The sequence below is a fragment of the Curcuma longa genome, chromosome 11, assembly GCF_044706935.1.
Source record: "Curcuma longa cultivar G26 ecotype Majalengka, Jawa Barat chromosome 11, ITB_CL_G26_1.1, whole genome shotgun sequence".
Classification (NCBI taxonomy): Eukaryota; Viridiplantae; Streptophyta; class Magnoliopsida; order Zingiberales; family Zingiberaceae; genus Curcuma; species Curcuma longa.
In genome coordinates this window covers 22,550,319-22,574,352 of record NC_133871.1, presented here as the reverse complement: position 1 = coordinate 22,574,352, position 24,034 = coordinate 22,550,319, and the positions used below count along the sequence as shown (strand labels likewise).

Below are 24,034 nucleotides of genomic sequence, written 5' to 3'. Positions count from 1 at the left end.
TTGAAACTTACTCCACCTGAAGCCTCTCAGACTTTTCTGATTTCTTTTGTTGTTGCTTCGTCGGTGTGTACGATCAATAAACTCATGGTACCCATGAGTTTTGTTTATTTGTAATATTGTTTAGTTTTCCACGACGGCAATAAGTTGACAAGAACGTCAATGGCGGAAAAAAGATTGACAAAAATGTAAGAGAGTGGTCCTTCTCAAATGGGGAGGATTCCAGCTTCCATCTCCATTAAGAATTAAGACAATGTTGCATTTGAAGTGACACCCTCAGCCATCCCCAACTAGCTGTCTCTTCTCTTATCAAACTCTCTTAGTACCTTGGCATAATTTCTCGGATTAATTGTCATTATAAAGTGAATTATAAGAATATCGAGGGCTAAATAAGAAACTAAAAACAGTGATCAGCAACATGGCCGGCCCTAATGGAACCCTGACGTTATTAAGTATCGGACGAGAACGCAAAGCAGCAGCAGCAGCAGTTGAAGAAGAGGTGAGGTGGAAATGAAGCGCGTGGAAATGCTGAGGGACTATCTTCCAAAAACTGCAGCGAGCTATCCACCACGACGTAGGAAGCTAACGAACAAAGAAAAGAACAAGTAACAGTGGGACAACAGAGAATTCCAGGCGTGTCGTAGCAGAGAAGGAACAGAAGCAGTTACAAACGTGGAGCCCCTCTGCTAGAGCTCTGCTTCTGCTTCTGCCTCTAACGCAGCATTGCATGTGAGGCGTGATGCTACTGAGCAGCCAGCGAATCCTCCTTTTATACATAGCTATGTTGATAAACAAAAGATAAAGAATAACTGGAGCTTGAAACCAATTGAATTAGCAACCAGAGCGATCTTTCATTGCACTCTACTCAGTGTTCACCAGTGTTGCAGCTAGGAACAACTGGGACTCAAACAAACAAAACAATGCAACTGATATCAGCTAAAAGGAAAGATCAGCAGGTTCAGAAGCCCACAAACAAAAATCACCAACTGAAAGGAAAAGGAAAAGAAAAAACTGAACTGAGCATAATTCTTTGAGCAAAAAACCTGTTTTTTAGTGTGTTCGTTTTGGTTTCTTGTCTTCTTTCATTTCTACACCTCGACTGTTGATTGATCAAATGTGTCCTTCCATATCCGAAATGGCCGACAGCTCGACCTCGTCGTCCGCCGTCGCCGGCGAATTGAGGTCGAAGAGGCTGGTGCTGTTGGCTGAGGCAGCGGCGACCCATGAGGAGGTCCTCAGCCGAGAGCGTGGTGGCGGATAAAGAGGGACTGAACTTTTGGCGACCGAAATGGGCAAGGAAGAAGTGAAATGGGCCCTCTTGTGGCCTCCGAGAGCTTGACCGGAGCTGAAGACTCTTAAGCAGATGGGGCACTGGTGAATCTTGGCATCGGCGGAGTCGGCCTCGCCATAGATCTGGCCAGGCTCAGTGGCCGGTGCGTGGCCATTTGTCTTTTTGTGACTCGCCTGGTGGCCTCCAAGCGCTTGGTACGACCGGAAGACCTTCTTGCACGGACCGGACTGGTACCGGCCTCGCCCCTTCCGCAGCGGCGGAGGCGCCCGCGATGGCCAAACCTTACCCTCCCCCTCACCTTCTTCTTCTTCTTCGTCTTCATCTTCATTGGAGCCTTCGGAGGGGCGGACGTCCACCGAGGCGGCGGCCCAAGAAGAGTCGCGCGAGAGCATTAAAAGGGACAAGGCGACGTCCTCCTCGGGTGTCATATCGGAGATGGAGCTCTCTGGCTTCGCTTCCATGAGGGAGGTCCGCTGCCGCTTTACCGGGTTGTGGACGGCAGTGGGAGACTCCGTATCGCTCTCCCGGTCCTGAACGACGACGCTGGATCCCGCCTGAAGCTCCTCCGAGGCGAACTCGGGATCCACGAGACGGAAGCTCTTCCTAGGATTCGCTCTCAATCCGTATGAAGCACCCACCTCCTTACCCTCCACTTTTTGGCCCAACGAGGCTGAGGAGCCACCTTGAAGCAGCGAAGTGGCGGCGGCGGAGACGGCGTGGAAGCGCATGTGGCCCCCGAGCGCGCGGCCGTTGTTAAAGCGTCGGAAGCAGAGGTTGCAGGAGTAGCGTAACCGCTCCATGGCTGGCTCGACGCAAATCTAGCTCGAATTCTCTTCTTCTTCTTCTTCTTCTGTTGAGCAAGAAGAATTAGAAGAGTTGTTGACAAGCATTCGTCGAACCATGAACGAAGGGTAACGAACGAACTGCGACAATAACAAGAAATAAAGAAATTTATTTATTAAATCAAGAAAAAGAATAAATGAAAAAGGTTATATATGTTTATATCAAATTTTCTCTTGCCATTAATTCCTCATAGCTAATTTAGAAAACACCACCAGTTTAGTTCCTTTTAAAAGTTAAAATTTAGGTCCAAATTAATTAAATTAATTATTTATATATGAATATTATTATGGTTAAAGTTAGTTACAAAGTGTAATAAAAATAGCTAGTGGAAGTTAGGATGATTAGTTTATCATCTTTTTGGACACCTTACACTAAACTTTACTTCAGCTCATCAAAATTCTTCTCCATTTACATCCACTCACTCTTAGAATCTTGTTCTTGATATCTTGCCTAATCGTCAAATTTCACCCTAAACTAATAAATAGAATCAAGCTCATATTCTAGCCAATACTACTTAGAGGGATTCAATCAATCTCGATCGAATTCCAACTATCATGACCAAATTGTATCTATGACTTAACTAAGGACATGTGGACTTCTTGTTGTGCATACATAGATCCCAAAGGCTTAAGCCTTGCGAGTTGAGAGATAACAAAAATCTCATTTTGTGTTGTACTTAGCTTGTATAGGAAAGTAGAATGATAATATAAAGAGAGATGATCATGTAAATTTTATCGAAAAGGGGAAAGATAGAGTCAAGAGCAAAAAGCATTATTTACAAAGAATGAAAGAGTTTTGAACGAGGAGGAGTTGGATAGCAAAGAAAGGCTAAAAATGCAAAAATATATGTGGTCCAAACTCACAAAACTACTTTATGGATCCATACAAAACGAGATTGTGAAAGATTATACAAGACAAGATTATATATTATTCGCATCTTCATCCTACCCTTTTCTACAATGAACAAATAAGCTCTTGTGAATCTTCCTCCTACTACTTGGACGACGAAGAAATGGATCTTCATGATGATGAAGTTGAGCATCATGCATTCAAAATTGAAGAAAATGATGAAGCACAAAAAATAAAAAGACTTCACAACTATCCATTAAGGTAATTAAGTTCATATGAAGTATATGAGCACCAATTTACTTATGACACATGTAACGAGTCCAATGTATCTATACTAATGAAAAAATATTCATTTAGGTTTTAATTTTCAATATAAATTTAAGAAAGTGATCGCTAGGATGTCTCTTGTCTCTTTAGACTCAATATTTTAGCAAGCATTAATTGAATAATTAACAACCAAAAATTAAAAGCTTGTAATAAAATATATGGCAAATAAATAAAGTATAATGATGCTCATTAACACCAATCTAATTAATATTTATCCGACATTTAAAAGGATTCCATAACTTACCTCACAAAAAATTTGTTGTATTGCAACTTTAACTTAAATGCATAGCCATTAAGAAATCAAACCCATTTTGATGTGCACCACATAGTTTTTTAATAATATCTCTTTACTTGACACTAAATCAAATCTAAAAATTTTAGCAGAAAACTCTCTGCAAATTTAATTAATTCATTTATTGCCAGACCAAATACAGCTGTTGATCTTCATTTCTGCACTCATTATTACATTCTTAGCATATCCAACCTTATTCTCGTAGCAATTTTAGTAGGCAGCCTGGCAAGTCATTGTCTCTCTTTTACTAATTATTCAAACATAGTCCATAATTGCACAGACAATATTTCTCTTCCAACTCTTTTTTTTTCAATTTTTTTCTTGTATACCTAGAAACATTCAAATATCTCTTCATGAAGAATCAATTTTCAATGAGATTTGTGGCAAACAAAGGTAATGATATTAATTCCAATAGGCAAACATTTTCAAGTTAAATTTCAATCTGTAGGTGCATGCCTCATGCATGACGACTGAGTGAGTTTTATATCTTGTTGTCCCTCACAAAATATATATACTCCCATTCCTTGGCTTTTGCAAATGTACTTAAACTTCCTACCTTATCCATGCCTCTATATATTATATATAACAATCATCTACTACCAAGCCAGTTACATTAATATTTTTTTTATTTTTGATAAATTTGTGTTTATCATGTCTTTATTATAATATTTAGAATAACGTGGGCAAACAGGAAAGAGTCCTGCACTTTTCTATGTAGGAAACAAACTGTGAAGTGGGAAGGCTGGCTGGCTGGCTTTCCAATGCTGCAATATATTCTTCCAACCTCGGAAGGAAACGATATTTAGTATACGCATTGACTCCAAATACTCATAACATCCCCCTTTAAATTAATCAAATTCTCTTTTTATCTCTTTCTCTCTGTCCATGATAAATGCATGCAGTGCCTCCTTGTCTTCTTCTCTCTTCTTCGATGAGGGCAAGGCCAGAAAGAAGATTCCTTGAGATAGCAAGTCTACCCTCTCCTCTACCTGTCGCTTTGTTCCTTGTTCATGAGAGTGCAAGTACGGGAGATGAGCAGCAGTGCAGGGGGACGACTCTTTATCCTGCTGCTCCTCTACTTTCTCTGCTCTTCAGGTGATGATCACTGCCCAGGGTTTTGCATTCTGAATCGATTCGAGCTTTCTCTGATGTGAATGTTTTGGTCTATTAGTTGCGTATGATCCAATGGACCCCGACGGCAATATCACCATCAAGTGGGATTTCATGACCTCCAATGACAACCATTACACGGTGATCCATTTATTCTCTTCTTTGATTTTGTTTCTGAAAGATTGATTCTTCTGAGTTTCAACTGTGATCGATCGTTCAGCATCGTTTTATTCATTCGATCCTCTTTTTGGCCGTCTTGCATTCTGACAGTCTTCATGATTTCTTGTTGCTCTTGTTGTTCTGCAGGTTTTGGTGAGCATCTACAACTACCAGCTTTACCGGCACATCGAGATCCCCGGCTGGCGGCTGGGTTGGACGTGGCCCAACGACGAAGTGATCTGGGACATGCGCGGAGCAGAGTCGACCAACCAGGGAGACTGCTCCCGCTTCAAGGGCGACGCCCTCCCTCACTGCTGCGACAAATCCCCCACCATCATCGACCTCCCCATAGGCGCCCCCTACAACCTCCGAACCGCCGACTGCTGCCGCAGTGGCGTCCTCTCCTCCCTCGCCCAGGGCCCCTCCCTCATCCGAGCCTCCTTCCAAATGGTCATCGACTCCCGCAACATCACCGACGACGCAAATCCCAAGCCGTACAACTTCACCCTCGGAGTTCCCGGTTACAGTTGCAGCAACGCAACCACGGTGGCGCCCAGCAAGTTCAAATCTGACACCCAAAGGACCACCCAGGCACAGTGTGAGTTCTAAGAAACTTACATCTAGAGTGGCAGATCATGCCATGGTAAGCGATTGCTTACGGTATGTGTTTCTAATGCAGCGACATGGGAAGTGATCTGCTCCTACTCGCAGTTCAGGGAATCAGCAACGCCCAGTTGCTGTGTCTCATTGTCGACTTTCTACGACAACACCATCGTTTCCTGCCCTGACTGTAGCTGTGGCTGCCAGGGTACACCAACATCACCTCTCTGCTTAAGGCAAGCTCGCCGTGATCTGGAACACAATCTGCATGCCATTTCAGTGCATAAATCCACTTGTTTTTGCATTGAATGTTGCAGGGATGATGAGCAATCCAGGTTGAAGGAACTGTCTAGTGACGGTGATGGATCACAAGGCCCTCTTCTCTGCACAAAACACATGTGCCCCATTAGCGTGCATTGGCATGTGAAGGTCAGCTACAAGGAGTACTGGAGAGTGAAGATGACCATCACCAACTACAACATGAACAAGAACTACAGTGACTGGAATTTAGTGCTGCAGCATCCCAATCTTCGAAGCCTCGTGCAGATCTTTAGCTTCAATTACCACCCTCTCCTTCAGTATGGCAGTATCAGTAAGTACAGATACATGTTTATGCCATAGATAAATTGTAATGTAGAAGGAGGAGCTGAAGCTGTTTCCTTCTCGCAGACGACACCGGTGTGTTTTGGGGGATCGAGTATTACAATGACATGTTGCTCAACTATGGAGAGAACGGGAATGTGCAGAGTGAGATGCTGCTGCACAAGGATACGGAGGAGTTCACGTTCAAAGGAGGCTGGCCATTTCCGAGGAGGTTATCTTTCAACGGCCACGACTGTGTCATGCCACCACCGGATTTGTACCCGTCGCTGCCCAAAGACTACTCCATGGCTTCTTCCCCGTTGGTTTATGATGTAACTGTGTTTCTATCCTCAATTTTGCTTTCTGTGGTTTTAGTGCTACTGTGATTATGCAGTCTTTTGTCATACATTTGAATAGATAATTTTCTCATAATAGGAATTTGGAAGAGATATAATATGAGATTTCGGCCTCTTGGTTCTGTGTTAAAATTTGCTAATATGATAAGTGATGTGGTATGGAATCGTACTAGAGTTGTTGGTCGAAATGAAGATGAGTTGAGCAAGCCCCCAAAAGTAGTGAACTAGACTTAGATGAGACTTGAATCAGTCTAGTCGAACTAGTTTGGTGCACGCATCCCTAAGAGTCTAGGTTGTTCTTTGAGGTCAGCCACATATGTCGATCTTATCTCTGACTCAGTTTATGTGTCAATCTCAGTTTCATCTTGATCGCGTTGATCTCATCCACGATTCGACCTCATATGTCGACCTCATTTTCATCTCATCCTTAAGCGTAGATCTCAACCTCATCTTGTCCCTAGGTGCCGACTTCATTTGTGATTCGATCTTAGACGCCGACCTCATCTCCAACTCAGCTGCCGACCTCATTTCAGCACCAAACATCAACTTTATCTTTATAAGGCTAGTCGGCATTGATCTCATCTCCTCATCTGCATCTGACTTGGATTCATATGACCTCTTCATTCTCGGGACTATTTTTTTTAGAGAACATGTAATGTATATTCTGGAAGATATGGACAACGAAAATACGTATATCAAGACATATCATAAATGATAGCAAGTATCTTCAATGTATCATATACGATCAACATACTCTAAAGGGATGTCACATTTTAAGAAACAAACACATAAATAGTTCTTTAAAATGTCGTTCATCTCTATAGGCACAAGCATACACACACAAAATCTTAATTTTCTTCAAATCAATATTCTCATTTTCGTGAAACCCTAACTTAAGCGTCAGAATCACTTATCGGAATTCATTTTCGGTATCATTTTAACTGGAGTATTTTTCAAGATTCTTTATTTCTTTTGACATGACTATTTTCAAAGAGACGTGCACGTCATCATGTTCACTCACCAATGGTTTGATCATAATCATCCATAGGATCATAGTTAAGCATATGTATTAGGTTTTGTATCAAACAAGTTCACAAAAGCTACAAAATATGTTTAGATATATTTGTCCACTATCAATCCTGCAAAAAGGTAAAATGTTGACCCCGAGCGTTCCACGATTATTTATGGAGAAATAAATCAAATATGCAATAAGTCCATAAGGAGATCTTACTTTCAATACATAAGGAGATCTTACTTTCAATACCAAGAGACCCGGACACATCTGTTCATTATCAAACATGCATTGGACATGGTGCACACATCACATAATGTGCTGGAACGCCTACATAAACAACGAGCTGGCATTGCCACCCAAATGTAACAAGGAATTAAGTTCAGCATGTGAACGTTTGGTTGTGGCAGCTCATAAACAGGGCACTGCCATAATTGAGCTCCCCGTATTAGTAGGGCCATAAGCCTTCAGGTCAAACTCTCTCATGCCCTTTCTCATTCATCAACACAGAGACAAATTAAACCTAAAATTGCATGAAAGATTAACAATACTATGCAAAATCTAAATGGAATTAAAGTTCAGAATTAAATTTCGATGGAATTGGACAACTGGAAGAAAAAAAATCATATAACTTCCACAGGGGAGGGGAGGGAGGATTTTAGAAAACGTGACAAGTCACCACAGCCACGTGATGGCCGGCCATTGCATTCTTCCAACGCGCAATCATTGGTGAGGTGATCTGTCACCTTGTACTCCAATCTCAGCTGGACCCCACCAATCATAGCAAGGAGAAAGTTTCAAATATCACATTTATAGGGTTGGAAAATGATGGGATTTCAAATTGTACACTTATTTCCTCACCTCGAATTCAATCCAACAATTAATAGGCTCTCAGCAGCAGAGATGACAACGGGTTTACCCTCTTGACTTTCTTGTTTAAATATAATAAGATTTATAATTAATTAATTATATATTTATTTAAACCAAAAACACTCAATATGCAAATTTTCTTTTAGAATTTGTATTATACAAATTTGCCTCGTCTCCTAATGTATACTTTAAAATTGACGGACTGAATAGACATTTTCCCCCAACGTTACAACTCTTTTTTGCCATCGCATGCTCCTGCGACGGCTGCGATGGACGACAACGTCTTCTCCCGCAGCATCCCGACCACATCCGCCATTGTGGGGCGGAGGCTCGGGTTACTCCCCACGCACACTGCCGCCACCGCTATCACCGCCGATGCCTCTCCGGCTTCGTACGCCCCGCCCAATCCCCACGCAACACTGCCGCCACCGCTATCACCGCCGCTGTATGCCTCTCCGGCTTCGTACGCCCCGCCCAATCCGGCGTCCACCGCCTCCTCCACCCGCCCCGCCGGGTTGTGCAACACCGGGGCCATCTCCGCCGTCAGCCGCCGCTCGCGCTCGGCGTCGAACGCCTCCGCCCCAGTGACGAGCTCCAGCAGCAGCACCCCGAAGCTGTACACGTCGCACTTCTTGGAGACCATCCCCGAGCGGAGGTAGTGCGGGTCGATGTACCCCGGCGAGCCCACCACCATGGCGAGGCCGGATCTTGGCGGCCCCACGGCCGCCGAGAAGCCCACCCGGGCGGATCCGAAGTCGCACAGCTTCGCCTCCATCCGCCCATCGAGGAGCACGTTCGCGGCCTTTACGTCGCCGTGCACCACCTGGGGATCGCACTCCTCGTGCAGGTACTCCAGCGCCTGCGCCACCTGGTACGCGATCGCCATCCGCTGCGCCCACGGCAGCACCTCTCGGCCGTGGAGCTTCTCATGGAGGCTCCCTTTCGGTACGTACTCGAACACCAAAGCCCCTTCTTCCTCTGCAATCCAATCGCGATCCGAAACCTCGAATTAGGGAAAACGCAACAGAGGGTTCGGGGGAAAAAAACAGTAACAGAATTAGGCTACAGATCGCGAACCGTGGTCATCGCAGTAGCCGAGAAGACGGACTATGTGGGAGTGGTGGAGGCGGAGGAGGACGTCAAGCTCCTGACGAAAAGCGCGGTGGAGGCGCTCGCTGGGACGATGGAGCTTGACGGCCACCAGGGAGAAATCCGGGAGGCGGCCGAGGTAGACGGTGCTGGTTCCTCCCTCGCCGACCACCGCGGAGTCGGCGAACTTCCCGGTCGCAAACTCGACCTCCGCCCAACTGAACCGCCGTGGCACCGGCGCCGCCGCCTCCTTCTCCGGCTCGGTTTCCGGTTCATCAGCCACGCGGGCCTGGGCCGGGCCGAGGTCCGACTCGCCCGGGTTCCGGAAGCATCCGCAGAGCGGTATTCTGTACACCCTCGGAACATCGTAACTCAGGCGACAGAATCTAAAGCAACAGGCAGCAAGGAGACGGCGGCCGGAATGGCAAAACGGATAAAACTTAGGGAAATGAGAGACGAGAAGAGGAGAATGCGAGAGGGATGGAGAAGGAAGAGTACATTTATATGAAGACTTCTATTCACCTAATTTATGAATGGAATAATAAATTAGGTGGATTGTAAGGAATACTGGGATGAGCTTGGTCAGACTGAGAATGATTGTATGGAGGTGGTGGTGGTGTAGAAGTCAAAGTAATGGAGGAGGGGATGGTTGGTGAGAGGTCTGTCATCACTGGGGAAATCATCATTGATGAGTATTTTATGGATTCATAATGTTTCTTATTCCACAAAACAATTAGCAACTCCTTTTTCCTTTTGCTACAGCTTGCTTTGGCATAACTCTGTCTTTCTTATCTCACTAACTTTGTCTGAGGTGCCTTTACTTTTTAGAAAGAGGGGATTTAAGAGAGTCTTTTCCCTAATGTATAAAGTATTTTTAGCTGAAGCCCTACACCGAATACAATGACACTCCTAGGTTTCTACATGTTGGTTCAAAGCTAGATATACAAGTTTATGATTTTGAATGCACGCCAGATATTATACCGTTGTTAGGTTGTATAGATCATGAAACAGCTAGTCGAACTTAAAAAAAAAAACGTTTCCTTCGTGCTTCAATTTCTCCTTTTCTCTCCCTCTTGTCTTGTTCCTTTCAAGTAAACAAAGATCTTTAAATTCTCTTTTCCAGATACTGCTCTCCCTTTTGAGACGAGTCTCAGTCAAAGGAAATGAACAAGAAGCTCTCAGTCATGCAGAACACGTTTTCCCATTGTTACAATAATCCTTATGCATATTGATGCGGCGGAAATCTATTACTTTCATGTGTCACACGGGAATAAAGTCATGATGAACTGTCAATCAAAGGATGCTCTACTGAGTTTCATCCCATAATGTTGGTTCACTCTTATGATCAATAACCCCTAAGACAAAGAAATATATCAAAAGATATGGACAATTGAAACACATCCTATGTACTTTTTTCGAATGTTTTTATATCAACTCTATTATCCATACGCATGGACACACATCCTAATTTTTTTCAGCTTTAATCTCCTCTCTCATGCAACATCTTAATTTGAATGTCTGAATAGTTTATCGGAATTTATTCCCGATGTTATTTTAACTCTCTTTTTAAATATTTTTCAGGTCTCTTATCTCTTTCAACAACTATTTCCAAGGAATATGTATGTCAATAGGTCGTTGGCCGATGATTTGTTCATCTATTGTATTTGAATGAAATAAATATTAAACAAACAACCTGATTCGGCAAGTTGTTAATACAACATGATATATCCCAAGTTGACTATAATTCGATCATGTTGAATTTTAGCAACTCTCCTCATAGAGCCTAGGTGCTTTTTTTTATATTGGGCGTAAGCTCTAACATAAATCCTAGACCTTTTCATCCAAAATAAGATCAAAATTGGCAAATTTAAATAACATATTTTGTATCTTTAAAAATGTGTACATGACTGAGCCAAATTCATATAAAAGGAGCAATTAGTACAATGAATCTAGAAGCAAATCTACTAGATAATAAGAGAAGATCAAAGCGATACACTACCTTTTTCTGTATTTGGATAACAAATGATCCACTACCTTTCCTAACATATGAAGTGACGAAGCTATAAATAATGAACCATAATCTCACAAAGGTTTAATTTGACATCGATCGGTGTTCAAGATTGATCTCTCAAAGAATGAAAGGACCCTACTTGATCAATGGAGATGCCATCCTCCTCATGCTTCTAGTTTTGAGTACTTAATTCTCTAGCTACTTTAATCACCTAAGCAATTGTCATTGATCATTCTCTTTTTTTCCTTGTTAAGTCCTTTGCTGTTTTGAATACATGTGGCAGTGATTGGCACACATTTGAGCAAGATGAATGCCGATGAGGGTATACCACAATGCACTGACAGTATCTGTATACCTACTCTTTGCCAACAAACATGTAATAACTTTCGTGGAGAAGTGGCCCAAGGTAGCTGCGATATTGCTCCTCCCAGTTGCTACTGTAGCTACAATTGCTCATCAGGTAACCAACAAATAAATTGTGATCGTAGCAAATATATATTTGTTTTCCACAGTAGATTATAACCACTTCAAAATTGAAATCTATCTGTGTGTGTGCTTGTGTGTGCAGCTGAAGGTCCCACGTCGTGTGCTACTGGATACTGTGACAGAAGCATATGCCAACAGATGTGCGATACTGTTGGGGTTTCCAAAGTTGGTGCATGCGGTGGCGCTGATGGGACTACGTGCACTTGTGTCTCTGATTGCCCTGGACAGCCACCCTCATCAGTTACTAGCTACTCAGCAAAACAAATTAAAACCTTCGAGATTTCTAATTGATGCATTTAATCGAATATCAATTGTGCATGAATGAGCATGAAGATCGATCACATCTGTCTGTTGCTAAAGCATTAATAAATCATATCTAAAGAAAAGTTAGCAGTTTTTTTTTTGCCTTCCTCCCCAGAGTTTGGTCAGTCATGCTGTGTGTTTGCCTCTAGGCAATTTGAAAGATATATTTAGTATTTTTAACGTGAAATTACTAGCAAAAGAGTACGAGTATAACGTAGCAGCAGGCGAGGTGGTGGGCCTCCATTACGACTGAACACATGAGAAGCTCCGACGGCGGAGACTCTCACCGCCGGCGGCGATCCTGGTGCGGACGTTCTCGAACTTGGCGGCGGGGCAGGGTATGGTGATGCCGCCGGGGTGGTGGAACCCGAACTCCTTCTCCGCCTCCTGCAGCAGCTCCGCGAACAGAGGGTGGTTGAAGTACATCACCGGAACCGTGTACCTCCGCGGTGCTCCGTCCTCCTTCTCGCCCCCGACGTACACCGACAGATACCCTTTCGGCGGAGGCCCGCCCTGCGCTTCCGCCTCTCCCTGCTGCATCTTTCGATAGGCCCCGCGGATTCTAAAGGAGGGTAGTCGGCTCACGAGGAGGCGGCCCCAGTCGCTGAGCTTCGCCGTCATCGTCGAGGAGCTCTTGTAGCCGGCGTCGCGGTCAAGGCGGAGGTACCGTTTAGCGCGGCGGCGAATGAGGCACCGCCATGATCGGCGGAGGCGCAGCCCCAATCTAAAGCCGCCGTATTTCATCCTTTCTTAAAAGAAGAAGATGGAGAAAGCATCAAAACCAGCGGTGAAGAAATCCACGAGAACGAGATAGAGAACAAACAAAGGCTCAAATAGCAGTAGAAGAAGACGACTCAGTCAACAGTGCTCTGTGATTGGCCATTTTCCGTAGAATTAGTAGAGAAAATTTTATTTAATCACGCGTTATCTTTTTCTTTGTAATACTTTAAAAATATAAAGATAAAATAATAATAATAATCTGTAAGAGTATTTTGATTGTATTTTTCAAAGTAGGTGGATGAATGAGTATTTTAAAAAATAACTAAAATATAAAGGTGAAAAGAAGAAATACTTCTAGTGGTATTTGACAAGTCCGTACAAGGAGTGGTTTACAGAAAATGCCTACCAACTTCTGTGCACCGCGTTTCAAAATTAATTATTAATAAATCTTTTCAAATTTTATATTATAAAAAACGACTTTGACATTGAATTGTATTTGCATGAAAGTTGCATTTATATTAGTTTTATTTGTTTTTTCTTGAATGTCAAATTGTCGTATTAAATGAAGATAAGAACGCGGCAAACTATCAAAGCTTCGAGAAACTTGATGGGGAGAAAAAAGGGTACGTGGAGAAAAAGTTGAGCCCGAGATTGACTCGACCGGAGGATTGCCAATCTAGGAACCCAAATTTGACACGATGAACTCGTCAAAATTAATTTGGACAAAAATCTAAAGAGCGTTCAGATTTTATAAATCAAGTTGAATGGATATCCCATTTAATACACATGGTCTAAAATATCTTTACATTATCTAAATACTTGAATGTGTAAAGATTAACATGTAGCTTCTATCATGGATAGAAGTTGGCTGTTAGCTTCTACATCAGAAATCATGTAGAAGTTAACATGTCATTTTTACAACGTAAAGAAGTTGATTGCTAATTTAATTTTATATTATTTTTTAATGATAATCTAGTTAAAATAATATTTTAACGAGTAAAATAAGCGATGATAACTTTATGACATGCATTTGATCACGACTATGTAAAAATTAATATGCACTCTAAATTTACACTAAATATGTTGAACATTAATATTTTATAGAAATCATAAATATGCCATAAAAGCTACTAAATAACTTTTATATATTGTAATAGCTATTGAATAATTTGGATTATAGAAGCTACTTGATACCTATTAAATATTATAGAAATTTTACAAAGGATTGGATTAAAATATTTTTTCAAGATAAATTATAAGAGAGATGCTCATTTGATTTATAAAAAACATTCTTTTGATTTAAAAGGGACGTCCTTGTGATTTTTACCCAATTAATTTTTATTTTATTTCTTTTCTTTTTTGGATAAGTTTGATGATAAATAATATTAAAATAAAAAGTGCTGACTATTTTAAGTAGATAAAAAAGAGCCATCGAGTGTCCAAATCTGTACTATTTACTAGAACGTGAATCGAATGATTTCGACAATGTGTTTAACAAACACATAATGGGCCTCGGCCTTCTCTAAAATGAACAGCCCAAATCTAAGATTTGATGCTAAAAGTAGGTAAAACGTTGATCAGACTAATCAATACAACTAAGATTTGGTTGACCGTTGACCGAATCTTAGATGGAAGCCCGTTGGTGGATTGGCCGCTTCAATGGCCAGTGATAAAAACACTACACGACGCCTAGGAGCAACATTGAGATTGTTGATCAGTCAACCAGAGAATCAAATATTTAAAGTTCCAAATTCAACTATAATAAGTTTGTTAAGATTTTCTCTTAAATAAATAATGAATAGTAGATTCGAGAACATTAAAAATTAAATTAAATTATTATTTTTACTTTCTAATTTACTTGGATGAATCAATAAATTTTTTATAGAATTAAATCGATCATTTTTTAAATTAATCGATGCCAAACCAACTTAAAAAAAAAACTTTTATTAGGTGCCGCTCACTCCGCGATTTAATCAAATTTTCTCAAGTGTCAATCAACTCGCTCTTAATGTTTAGTGTTTAACATGAGTGGGATCCATACTCTTGATAGTTTGTTTTTTTATAATATAATATTGTTTATTGGTGGGCCCCATTGGCCTTGATAGATATTTCTAGTATTGAGATATACGATATGCGTGGTTTACGAATTTTCTAATCACAATGATTTATGAATATTTCAATTTCTCTAAATAATTTTTAACGACGTGTCCAAGTTGCAACACAACGACACCGTTGGACGCAACCGTAGCTTCGTCTTTTTCTCATTTTTATAATGTTTATTTTTTAAATAAAGTCATTTATTATATTTATTTTTAAGAAATCAGGATTCCCTCACGTTACTATTTATGCGACCCAAATCTTCCACTTACCACGACAGGAATGGTAATGGAAGACTGCGAACCCAACTCCTGCTCCTCCTCCTCTTCCTCTTTTTCTTCCTCCTGTTCCAGCCCTATCAATGCTGGGAAGGAGGCTCGCAAGGGTGCCAGTTCTGATGCCGGCGGCGACGGCGGCGGCGGAGGTAGGAAGAAGAGGAGCAACGACGGGAAGCACCCTGTGTACCGCGGCGTCCGGATGAGGAGTTGGGGGAAGTGGGTGTCGGAGATCCGGGAGCCGCGGAAGAAGTCGCGGATCTGGCTGGGGACCTTCCCGACGGCGGAGATGGCGGCGCGGGCGCACGACGTGGCCGCGCTGGCCGTGAAGGGCCCCGCCGCCCACCTCAACTTCCCGCATTTGTCCTCCGAGTTCCCGCGCCCCGCCTCCGCGGCGCCCAAGGACATCCAGGCCGCCGCTGCCCTCGCCGCCGCTATGGCGCCTGACGCCGCGTCGTCGACTCCGTCCACTAGCGGTGACGCGGACGACGCGCTGTTCGATCTCCCTGACCTGTTTCTGGATGGGGGCGGGAAGGAAGGGCTATGCTACGTGGCTTCCTCCTCGTCGTGGCATCCGGCGGCGGCAGCGGAGGAAGCTGTTGAGTTCCTAATGGAGGAGCCATTCTTCTGGGCCTACTAATCTACTATGTGCGCTCATGCTCACCATTACCTCAATCTGTTGCTCTCTACTCGAGCAGAAGAGCAGTGCTGCAAATGGGAGCTCCCTTGGCGGAATTCAATCCCACCGTATCCAGATTTTTAAGTAAATGAATTCTGTCTCACTCAACAGCAATTCCATTCTTCCACTTGTTCTATATGGCATCAATTTCACTGTACATACTTCATTTTTGTGAGTTGAAATCCTTCTTAATTTCGTTGTAAACGAGTGAAACATAATCCTCGAGTCTCTTGTGTGCCATTGAGGATATAGGAGGAACAAGACGGTGGTTTGTTTTAGATTTCTATGCTAAAATGGAAATCACTGACTTGTTGCCATTGCATGTGTTGTGTTGCTTTAATCCAACTGGTGTAGTGACAAAAAGTAAGGCACTTCGCTTTTATTTATGCAATTTTACATCGATTCATTAGTTGCCAGTGGTCTTGGTTTTAATATGAGCTATGAATGATGATAGATTGGAATAGAGAAATATCCAACAAAGAATAATGAACTTCAATATGTAAGGAATTACTTAGATGACTGTAGATATTGTTCTTTATGAAGAATCCCTTGAGAATTATTATGAACGATGACTGTGTCATTCTTATGAGGAAGTATTATCTCATCACACTTGGTGAGCTCTAATAAAAACTCATGTTGGTTTTGCATAAATGAATAATAAAGAATAGTAATGTGAAATTTGACAAACTATGCTCTAGTAGATTTTCAATCCATCAATGGTTGATGAAGTTTATGCATATGATTTGGCAAGTGTGGTAATCTTAGAAGCCGTACAATGTAAATTTCCTCATCTTGATACCTATTAAAAAAATGCAATCTTTGTATCAAACTAATATGAGGATCAATGTTGTTATAAAGTGATTGTTACGATGATACCATTAGTCATTTGAACTTGAGGTGAAACATACATGAATAGGTTGACAGTGTACAAGTTTGCATTGGAGAAAATGTCCAATGCATACTTATATTGTTGACAGTGTACAAGTTATAATGAAGGGTTTGGGGAAGAGAAACCAAAACCCTTCATTATAAGTTGATGGCATGTGATAAATCAAATTGACAGGAAGTTATTTTTTTTTTCTCTGTAGTTGTAAGGGAAGTTGGAAGTCAAAGTCTGGACATAATTTGCACCTAATAATGATGCCCTTTGATTCTTCCCAGATTGGCTGGACATGTGGCTCCAGAGACTGTTGGCTGCCATTACTGCACTCTCTCCCTCACCTTCAGGAATCAATGCACAGGAGCAGAAATTTGCAAGTGATGCCAAATATCAATGGAGCATCATTGTCCAGTGAATGAATGATGTGGATTGGTGTTTCACAAGTCTTGTGAGCTGCCAATTTGGCAATGAACAACTCAATTTGGCATAAATAACTGTGAAAAAGTTAGCTGCACCACAATTTGTGTTGTCGTTCATGCCATTACTTCATGAGTCTGCCAATTCAAGAGACTAGCTAGGCTGGGGGGCATTCCAGAAGCAATCATCTCAAGCTTTTTCTCCTTCTCATCTAGGTAAAAGGGAGGTCTGGAAAAGGAGTATGGTTGTGAACAGTCTGTATCTAGCATTAAGTTTGAGTCATGATGCATGGCATCAGTAGTTCACATATCCTTTAATGAAGTAATAGTTGCTAAGAAATCAGTGCATGGAAACATGGTGACTGATCTCCTTGCAGCCTTTAGCAACTTGGTTACTTGGATGTGGTTTGAATCTTGATTCCTCACTTTTACTTTGGCAAAGAGGCATAAAATTTGCACTCTAGTGTTTGTTGATCTTCTGTTTACAGTATGAAAGGTGTAAGCTTTTTGCAGTACCATAAGACAAGTAATCAGTAGGCAATGAGACAAGAAGACAAAGTTTTTTACTTGACTTCACCTGATGGCAGACCTCAGCAGAGGTAGATAACAAGCAAAGCATAAAGGTTGAACCATTTATTCTTTAGTTGCACAGGAAGCGAAGAAGAAGAGTAATTTACAGTGAAGCACTCAACTTTAAAGTGCAAAAGCAATTCTTGATGAGCCTCTTTTACCACTATTATGAGATGCTTGTATGCTTTTGATGTGTGTCATTCCATCCCTATTCTTATTGGATCAAGAAGACTCATGCTGAAGTTTCATTTCACAGAATTTATTTCTATGTTCCTCACAAGGCATTCATAATTAGGGGCAAAACTAGATAGTTGAATCATTGTAATATATATGTATAGAAATTAAAGAAAAAGATAGTTCGGTTTTCAATTATAATATGATGTTTCGTTTTCAGGGAAAGTGATATGGCACCTAATGAAAGGGAAAGTGTATCAAAGACCTATACTGAGCTTTAAAGGTGTGGAGCCAATTGATGTGGTACACTGTGGTTCAAGGTACCAAGCTCCTTGCTGCATTCCTTGCCGAAGTCACTAAATTCTGACTATTACTACCTCAGCTGAATTTTCCAAATGGACATGTTGATACTTTTGAATTTTCAGTCGATCTGATATTCAGGCATGCCAATCCTTAGATGTTCTGTCAGTTTAACTTTGACTCGTATGTTTCAAAATTCTTAAGTGGTCAATCGAACCAGCCAAATAAAACACTGATGTACGAGATGTTTCAGTCGGTCAGATTGAGTGTTCTAAACCTTCGTCTTTTAGAAGCCATTCTTGATTAGGACAATGAAGAAGATTCTATCTACATGTAAACTCTTGGCTTGCTCCTCGGTCTATAAAAAGAGGGGGTAAAATAATTTCCAATACTTATGAGTGCATATGGAAGGTTATCATGATGATATTGATACAATACCATACTTTTGGAGACGAATAGATGAATTTTCTGTAGCCATATGAACTTAGACAAGCTGATCGATCACATCGAATTCATGTCTAATTGATATTGATTTTTAATTTCCCCCCAAATCTTTAGGTTTTTTTTTTCTTGTGTTCCTTTTGCTTCCCCAACATAAAAATGATAATCATGTTCCTAACAACCAATGAAAGAGAAGTCTGCATCCCTAGCTAGCAATCAATATCTTAGTGAGACTACAACTTGTGTGACACATTACAATTATTCATACTCATTTCAACGGTACAATCATATTATATTGGAATTTTCCTCTGACGAAATTTCAAACCTTAGTATCCAATTATGTTAGTTGATAGTCACATGCCGACAGTGGGCAATCCTCCTCTAGTAAGCATCCTTTTACTTAAATGTCAATCATGGGCAAAAACCCTCCATTCCTCTTGATATCAACTCTAAGCTCTTTTGGGTTGCTTTTAAATTTTTTTTGAGAGGTTTAAGCACTTGAGCACAGGCCTTCTGAGCACTACTACTGTTCCCCTCCACGTATGGCCAACTCCAAGTTGACTTGGACGCTTGGTCAAAGCCTAGAGTGGCTGCTGACTTTCCAAAAGAGTCGACTTGCAGTGCTAGATCATGATGCTTCTTATGCTCTTGTCTGCGATGATCCTATCCAACAGCCACAAAACAGCCACAAAACTAAAATATTGTCGCTGTCTGGTTCCCTTTTCTCAACTACTTTTATATATCTTGGTGTGGTGCCAAAGGTTTATTTAATTTGGCTTGAAACTTGAAACTAATTGTCTTCTAGACACGCTTAGAAATGCTTTGTCTGCCAATCAAAATATGCACTGATTCGATGTAAGGCAAGCAAGGTAGAACCTGTCATCGTTTAGCTTGATTACGATCGAGAAAACTCTGAAGTATTTGTGCTTAATCATATCCCTCCGACATTATTAGGGATGAGAATGGATACCTAGTATATATCTGGCATTCAAATGAAAGAACTGTTGAAACACAACTTTCAATTGCTGTCAATTTGTCGTAGACATGATCAAAGGCCGACAAACTTAACAGTGTTCATCAAAATGTCCTTTGCATAGCAACAATACCTTCCATTATTTCCATCTCAATCACTCAATTTAGCATCTCCGAGGTGGCCAATAAGAGCGAGTGTAAAGCAAAGAGAAAAGACATGGAAGAATAATATCAGACACTGGTTTAGCTTCCTTAAGCCCAACTATTAACAAACTCTAAGTTTGTTTCATGAATTGTGCTATGTTTTGTTGGCCAGCACCTGTCACTAAGGTTTCAACTTGTCAATTTACAAATCAATTCTCACGTTCTTTTCTCTTTCTTTTTTACGGCAGATATAAAACCCATTAATGTTGCAGTACTGGAAAGTGAGAGTTCAATATAATCAAGCAACAACCATTGATTCCTTTTGGAGAGTGCTTGCAACAACATAAGATTGGAGAAAACTATGCCCTACCAACTCCATGATTAATTATAGGAAACTTTTGTCAATGGTGCTCTCTCATCACAAACTAGATGCCGAAGCAAGTGCAATAATTTAAGGTTGTAGCAGTTAGCAAATTAAACAGCCTGGTTAATTTCTGAGCTCCATTCCAACCCAAAAAAGGGATTGTAGCAGTTGGTGTTTCTTTCCTAAGCTTGGCTGGTTGTTGTTTTATATACATCAGTTTCTGGATTGTGTTCTTAACAATTGTGCATGAATGTTATCTCCTACAGCACTGACACTGAGTGAAGTATCAAAATGTTTATATGCAAGCTTTAGTTTGATATTTCAATGCTCTTGCATAGTGACAGAGTTGGTATTCCATTTGTAAAGAAAGTGCTGCAATGCAAGATAGCATATCTCTCTTTCCACTAAGCTCCAGAATTGATGATATATTATTGTGTTAATTTTTGATAATTTTTTCTATCTGTTTTATTATTCCATCCATGAGATTTAGGATAAATGGAAACCTTTAAGCTATCATAAGTTTGAATTATAAACGTATTGCACTAGTATGGTTTTGCATAGGCTTAACATAAAAACCAGCCCAGCTATGGCACAGGTCCAAAGCTCAATTACCTATTCCCAGCCCAAACCTGAAACTTTATATAATTGAATACAGTTCACTTACAAAATTTACTTTAAACCAAAAGCATATAAAAATTAAAGGGAAAATTCTAAAATAAAAGACTGTTCTGGAGCAAAAGATTAAAACAAAGAAAAGAAACCAGAGTTATTTGAATTTCATTCCAGTGAACAGGGAGCACACGTTATAGAAAGGAAAGGAGGTGCTTAATTTTTAACCATGCATGTTAAATATATGTTTCAAATTCTAAACCGTGGCTGGTATTCTGCAGTTCATTACATGCATGGTTTAAGATTCATTCATGGATGGCTACCTATTTTAAGAAGTAATTAAAGACAGCTAGCCTTGGATATATATATATCATTTATATTCATTAGGGCACCACCACCAGATGTGACTACTAAATGGACATGGAGCTGGCTCAAAGCCATACGTTTCGTCCCCGGTATAATCACATGACACATAAAGATACCGAGTTTTCGATCAGCCACACAAGATGGAGCAATAGATTTAGCATATCCAAAGGCCAAGCCAGCCATAGATTAGCTAGATTTTGCATATTCAAGGGCCTCCCCTTATTCTCCTTTTAAAAGTTGAAATTGTTGGGGGCAAAAGGTGTGCATGCATGGAGATAAGAGCACATCTTGCAAAAGAGTACAAGATTCACAGCCTCTCTTGTTTCAGTTGTCTCTTTCTCATCCCCGGCCCCCCTTTTGACTCCCTTATCTCATCCTTGTGCCCCTTGCTTTAATTTATTCCACCATGTTTGATCTGCAGGAATTGGAAGATGATGTTTATGTTCTTCTCACTCTAATACCAATACCTAAAAGGAGAGGAATCTTTTGAGGTGTACACGCATGGTTCAGACAAAGCTATTTTTAATTAGTTGCACCATGAAACTGTAAATATCAATTAGTATTTTAACATTTGTACACAAAGCTATTTTTAAATTGATATATTATATGATCAGTGAAAATGATTTTATATATAACTACATTCACAAGGTCAAAGCTTTTCTTTTGACATTTAACTTGCTCGAAGATCTCTCTGGCTCCAGATACAGTAGCCGACCGCATTTTAGAAGCTGTTTTCTTAAATAACCACCACGCGATCTCCCAGTTCTTCCACCATGCACTCTTACATCAACAATAACACACAAAAACAAAACAAAACAAAAAACAAAATAGTCCACCTCATTTCAATCGGACACAAAGTTTCCCCTCTCTCACCTGTAGCAGCATTCATAATTATATTATTGGCTTAATTAATGCTGTTCATGTTACCTGCACGCATAAAGATAAGCCATGCATCAATGGCTAGCTGCTGCATTGCTGATTTTTGAAAGAGCCATCTCATCTTCTCCGTATAAACCATCCAATTCCAGTTCCATCTAAAATCTAAATACAGTGCATTTTTCAATTTCAAAGTAGTACCTATTTGGTTAATTATATGCTCCGACATAATTGCTGTTTCAGATATGGACAAGATCTACATCAGATTCGTTTCCAGCTGCATTCATTTCTGATCAGATAACTATAATCCGCAACCTCTGGATTCGCAAGCTCCACGCATGCACTGCAACCCATCATCCCCTGCATGCCCCCGAACATGCACCAGCAATGGCAGTCCATTCCCACTCGGCAGCTGTGGTCTGATCTGGAGACACGCATCGGTGGGGACTCCACCTGTCCCTGTCCCTCTTGGCAAATCGCGATTCCTTCGCCACAGAGTGGCAGCCGATTTTACGTTAAATTTATAAAGCATTTATAGTCGCCAGGCAATTTGGTGGATATTGTGTGTGCATGAATGCCATAGCTTTAATTACACTGCCGGTCACATGATCGCAGCCATGTCGGCGTCCAACCTGTGCGACGTGTGCCGAGGCACCGGAGGCAGCGCGTGCCCCCACTGCACCGACCTCAACCGCGCGATCCCGGCCCTGTTCAACGAGCCCATGCGCGAGTTCCAGTTCTTTGGGCACGACGACTCGGTCGCGTGGATATTTAGCGACCCCAAGGACAGTGATCCCCCGCCGGAGGAGCTCCCGGCAATGGCCGCCAGAGGATTCGGGTACCTGGATGGCCTGGGAGAAGGAGGTCATGACTCTAGACATGGCTTGACCTTCGATGTTAGCTTGAGTAGTTCCGCGCGCCGGCAGCCGGAGACAGTCCCCATGATGGCGGCGGCGTCGGTGCCACCATCGTGAGTGGAATTTAACTCTTTTGATCAATATTATAATTACACTCCTAGCTACTGCTCTCGACAAAATCCCCCTTTTTATTTTTGTCTATCTTTACAAAATTAAAATTCCGTATTTATTTATGTGGAGCTAAGATTTTGTGTATTAAATTCATGCTGTTATTTACACATGTTGTCTAGTTGGTCTGAAAAGAAATTAAGAAAGCGCTTAATTTTCAAAAGAATTGGACCTCCTTGTCAAACTTATCTTCTTGTTTAGCCATTTCATAGAAATTCTTTTGTCATCTCAATATTATTTAAGTACATGTCCTTATACAGTTGTGATGCATAAAAATAGAGATGAAAAAGGCTAACATTATGTGTTTATAAATACATGTCAACAATTTTCTAGCCATAAACGGTTTGGTTTTTCAAGCCATTTGTACGAATGTATTCATAAAAGGATACTGCATGCTGTTTATCTCATGTGGCATGGTGCCAAACGTACTGATCTTGATCAACAGATGTCATTCTCGGGAGCACACTCGAAGAAGCTTTGAACGATAGCAACAGAGAGGTTGGGGAAGGCATGACGGCCAGAGTTGACCCAGCGTTGGAGAGGGAAGCCAAGATCATGAGGTACAAAGAGAAGAGAAAGAAGAGGAGGTACGAGAAGCAGATACGATATGCCTCAAGGAAGGCCTATGCTGAAATGAGGCCAAGGGTAAAAGGGCGTTTCGCAAAGACGATGGAGTCTACAGAGATCCAGCCAGTCGAACAGCAACCTTAATAGTTATATAATATTAAATCACTGTGCAAAAATCAAATCATTTTTATAATACAAGTTAATTTACCATACCTCCTTTTCTTTTTATTATAAAACTATTTAAAAGTCCACCACTTTCATAAGGTGGTATACAATGATATCAAAATCTTTTTATTTTCAATACTTCCAACTTATTAAATTCAACGAATTGATCACTATATATACTCAGATCTCAAAGAGTATGAAATATTATTTAAAATAA

At 41.1% G+C, this 24,034-nt stretch overlaps 5 protein-coding genes and 1 pseudogene across 5 annotated transcripts; 3 read left to right on the top strand and 3 right to left on the bottom strand.

Moving 5' to 3' along the window:
* Positions 1-1,060: 1,060 nt before the first annotated feature.
* On the bottom strand, positions 1,061-2,088 carry LOC141838778 (zinc finger protein ZAT9-like). The gene has a single exon (XM_074726355.1). The coding sequence runs from the start codon at positions 2,086-2,088 to the stop codon at positions 1,108-1,110; it is 981 nt and encodes a 326-aa protein (XP_074582456.1). The 3' UTR covers positions 1,061-1,107.
* Positions 2,089-4,616: 2,528 nt separating this feature from the next.
* Positions 4,617-6,436, top strand: LOC141842285 (COBRA-like protein 7). Its single transcript, XM_074730496.1, has 6 exons — positions 4,617-4,694; positions 4,771-4,850; positions 5,016-5,466; positions 5,548-5,704; positions 5,786-6,060; positions 6,138-6,436. The coding sequence occupies exons 1-6, from the start codon at positions 4,631-4,633 to the stop codon at positions 6,434-6,436; spliced, it is 1,326 nt and encodes a 441-aa protein (XP_074586597.1). The 5' UTR covers positions 4,617-4,630.
* A 1,955-nt stretch (positions 6,437-8,391) lies between these two features.
* LOC141838992 (salt tolerance receptor-like cytoplasmic kinase 1) lies at positions 8,392-9,834 on the bottom strand (annotated as a pseudogene).
* A 1,655-nt stretch (positions 9,835-11,489) lies between these two features.
* On the bottom strand, positions 11,490-12,964 carry LOC141841249 (auxin-responsive protein SAUR36-like). Its single transcript, XM_074729398.1, has 2 exons — positions 12,465-12,964; positions 11,490-11,831 (listed from the first exon to the last, which is right to left on the bottom strand). The coding sequence occupies exons 1-2, from the start codon at positions 12,919-12,921 to the stop codon at positions 11,638-11,640; spliced, it is 651 nt and encodes a 216-aa protein (XP_074585499.1). The 5' UTR covers positions 12,922-12,964; the 3' UTR covers positions 11,490-11,637.
* Positions 12,965-15,276: 2,312 nt separating this feature from the next.
* On the top strand, positions 15,277-16,316 carry LOC141840248 (ethylene-responsive transcription factor ERF039-like). The gene has a single exon (XM_074728179.1). It carries the CDS (start codon positions 15,277-15,279, stop codon positions 15,907-15,909), a length of 633 nt encoding a protein of 210 aa, XP_074584280.1. The 3' UTR covers positions 15,910-16,316.
* Positions 16,317-22,663: 6,347 nt separating this feature from the next.
* LOC141837363 (transcription factor GHD7-like) lies at positions 22,664-23,796 on the top strand. Its single transcript, XM_074724779.1, has 3 exons — positions 22,664-23,030; positions 23,419-23,456; positions 23,531-23,796. The coding sequence occupies exons 1-3, from the start codon at positions 22,666-22,668 to the stop codon at positions 23,794-23,796; spliced, it is 669 nt and encodes a 222-aa protein (XP_074580880.1). The 5' UTR covers positions 22,664-22,665.
* Positions 23,797-24,034: the final 238 nt, after the last annotated feature.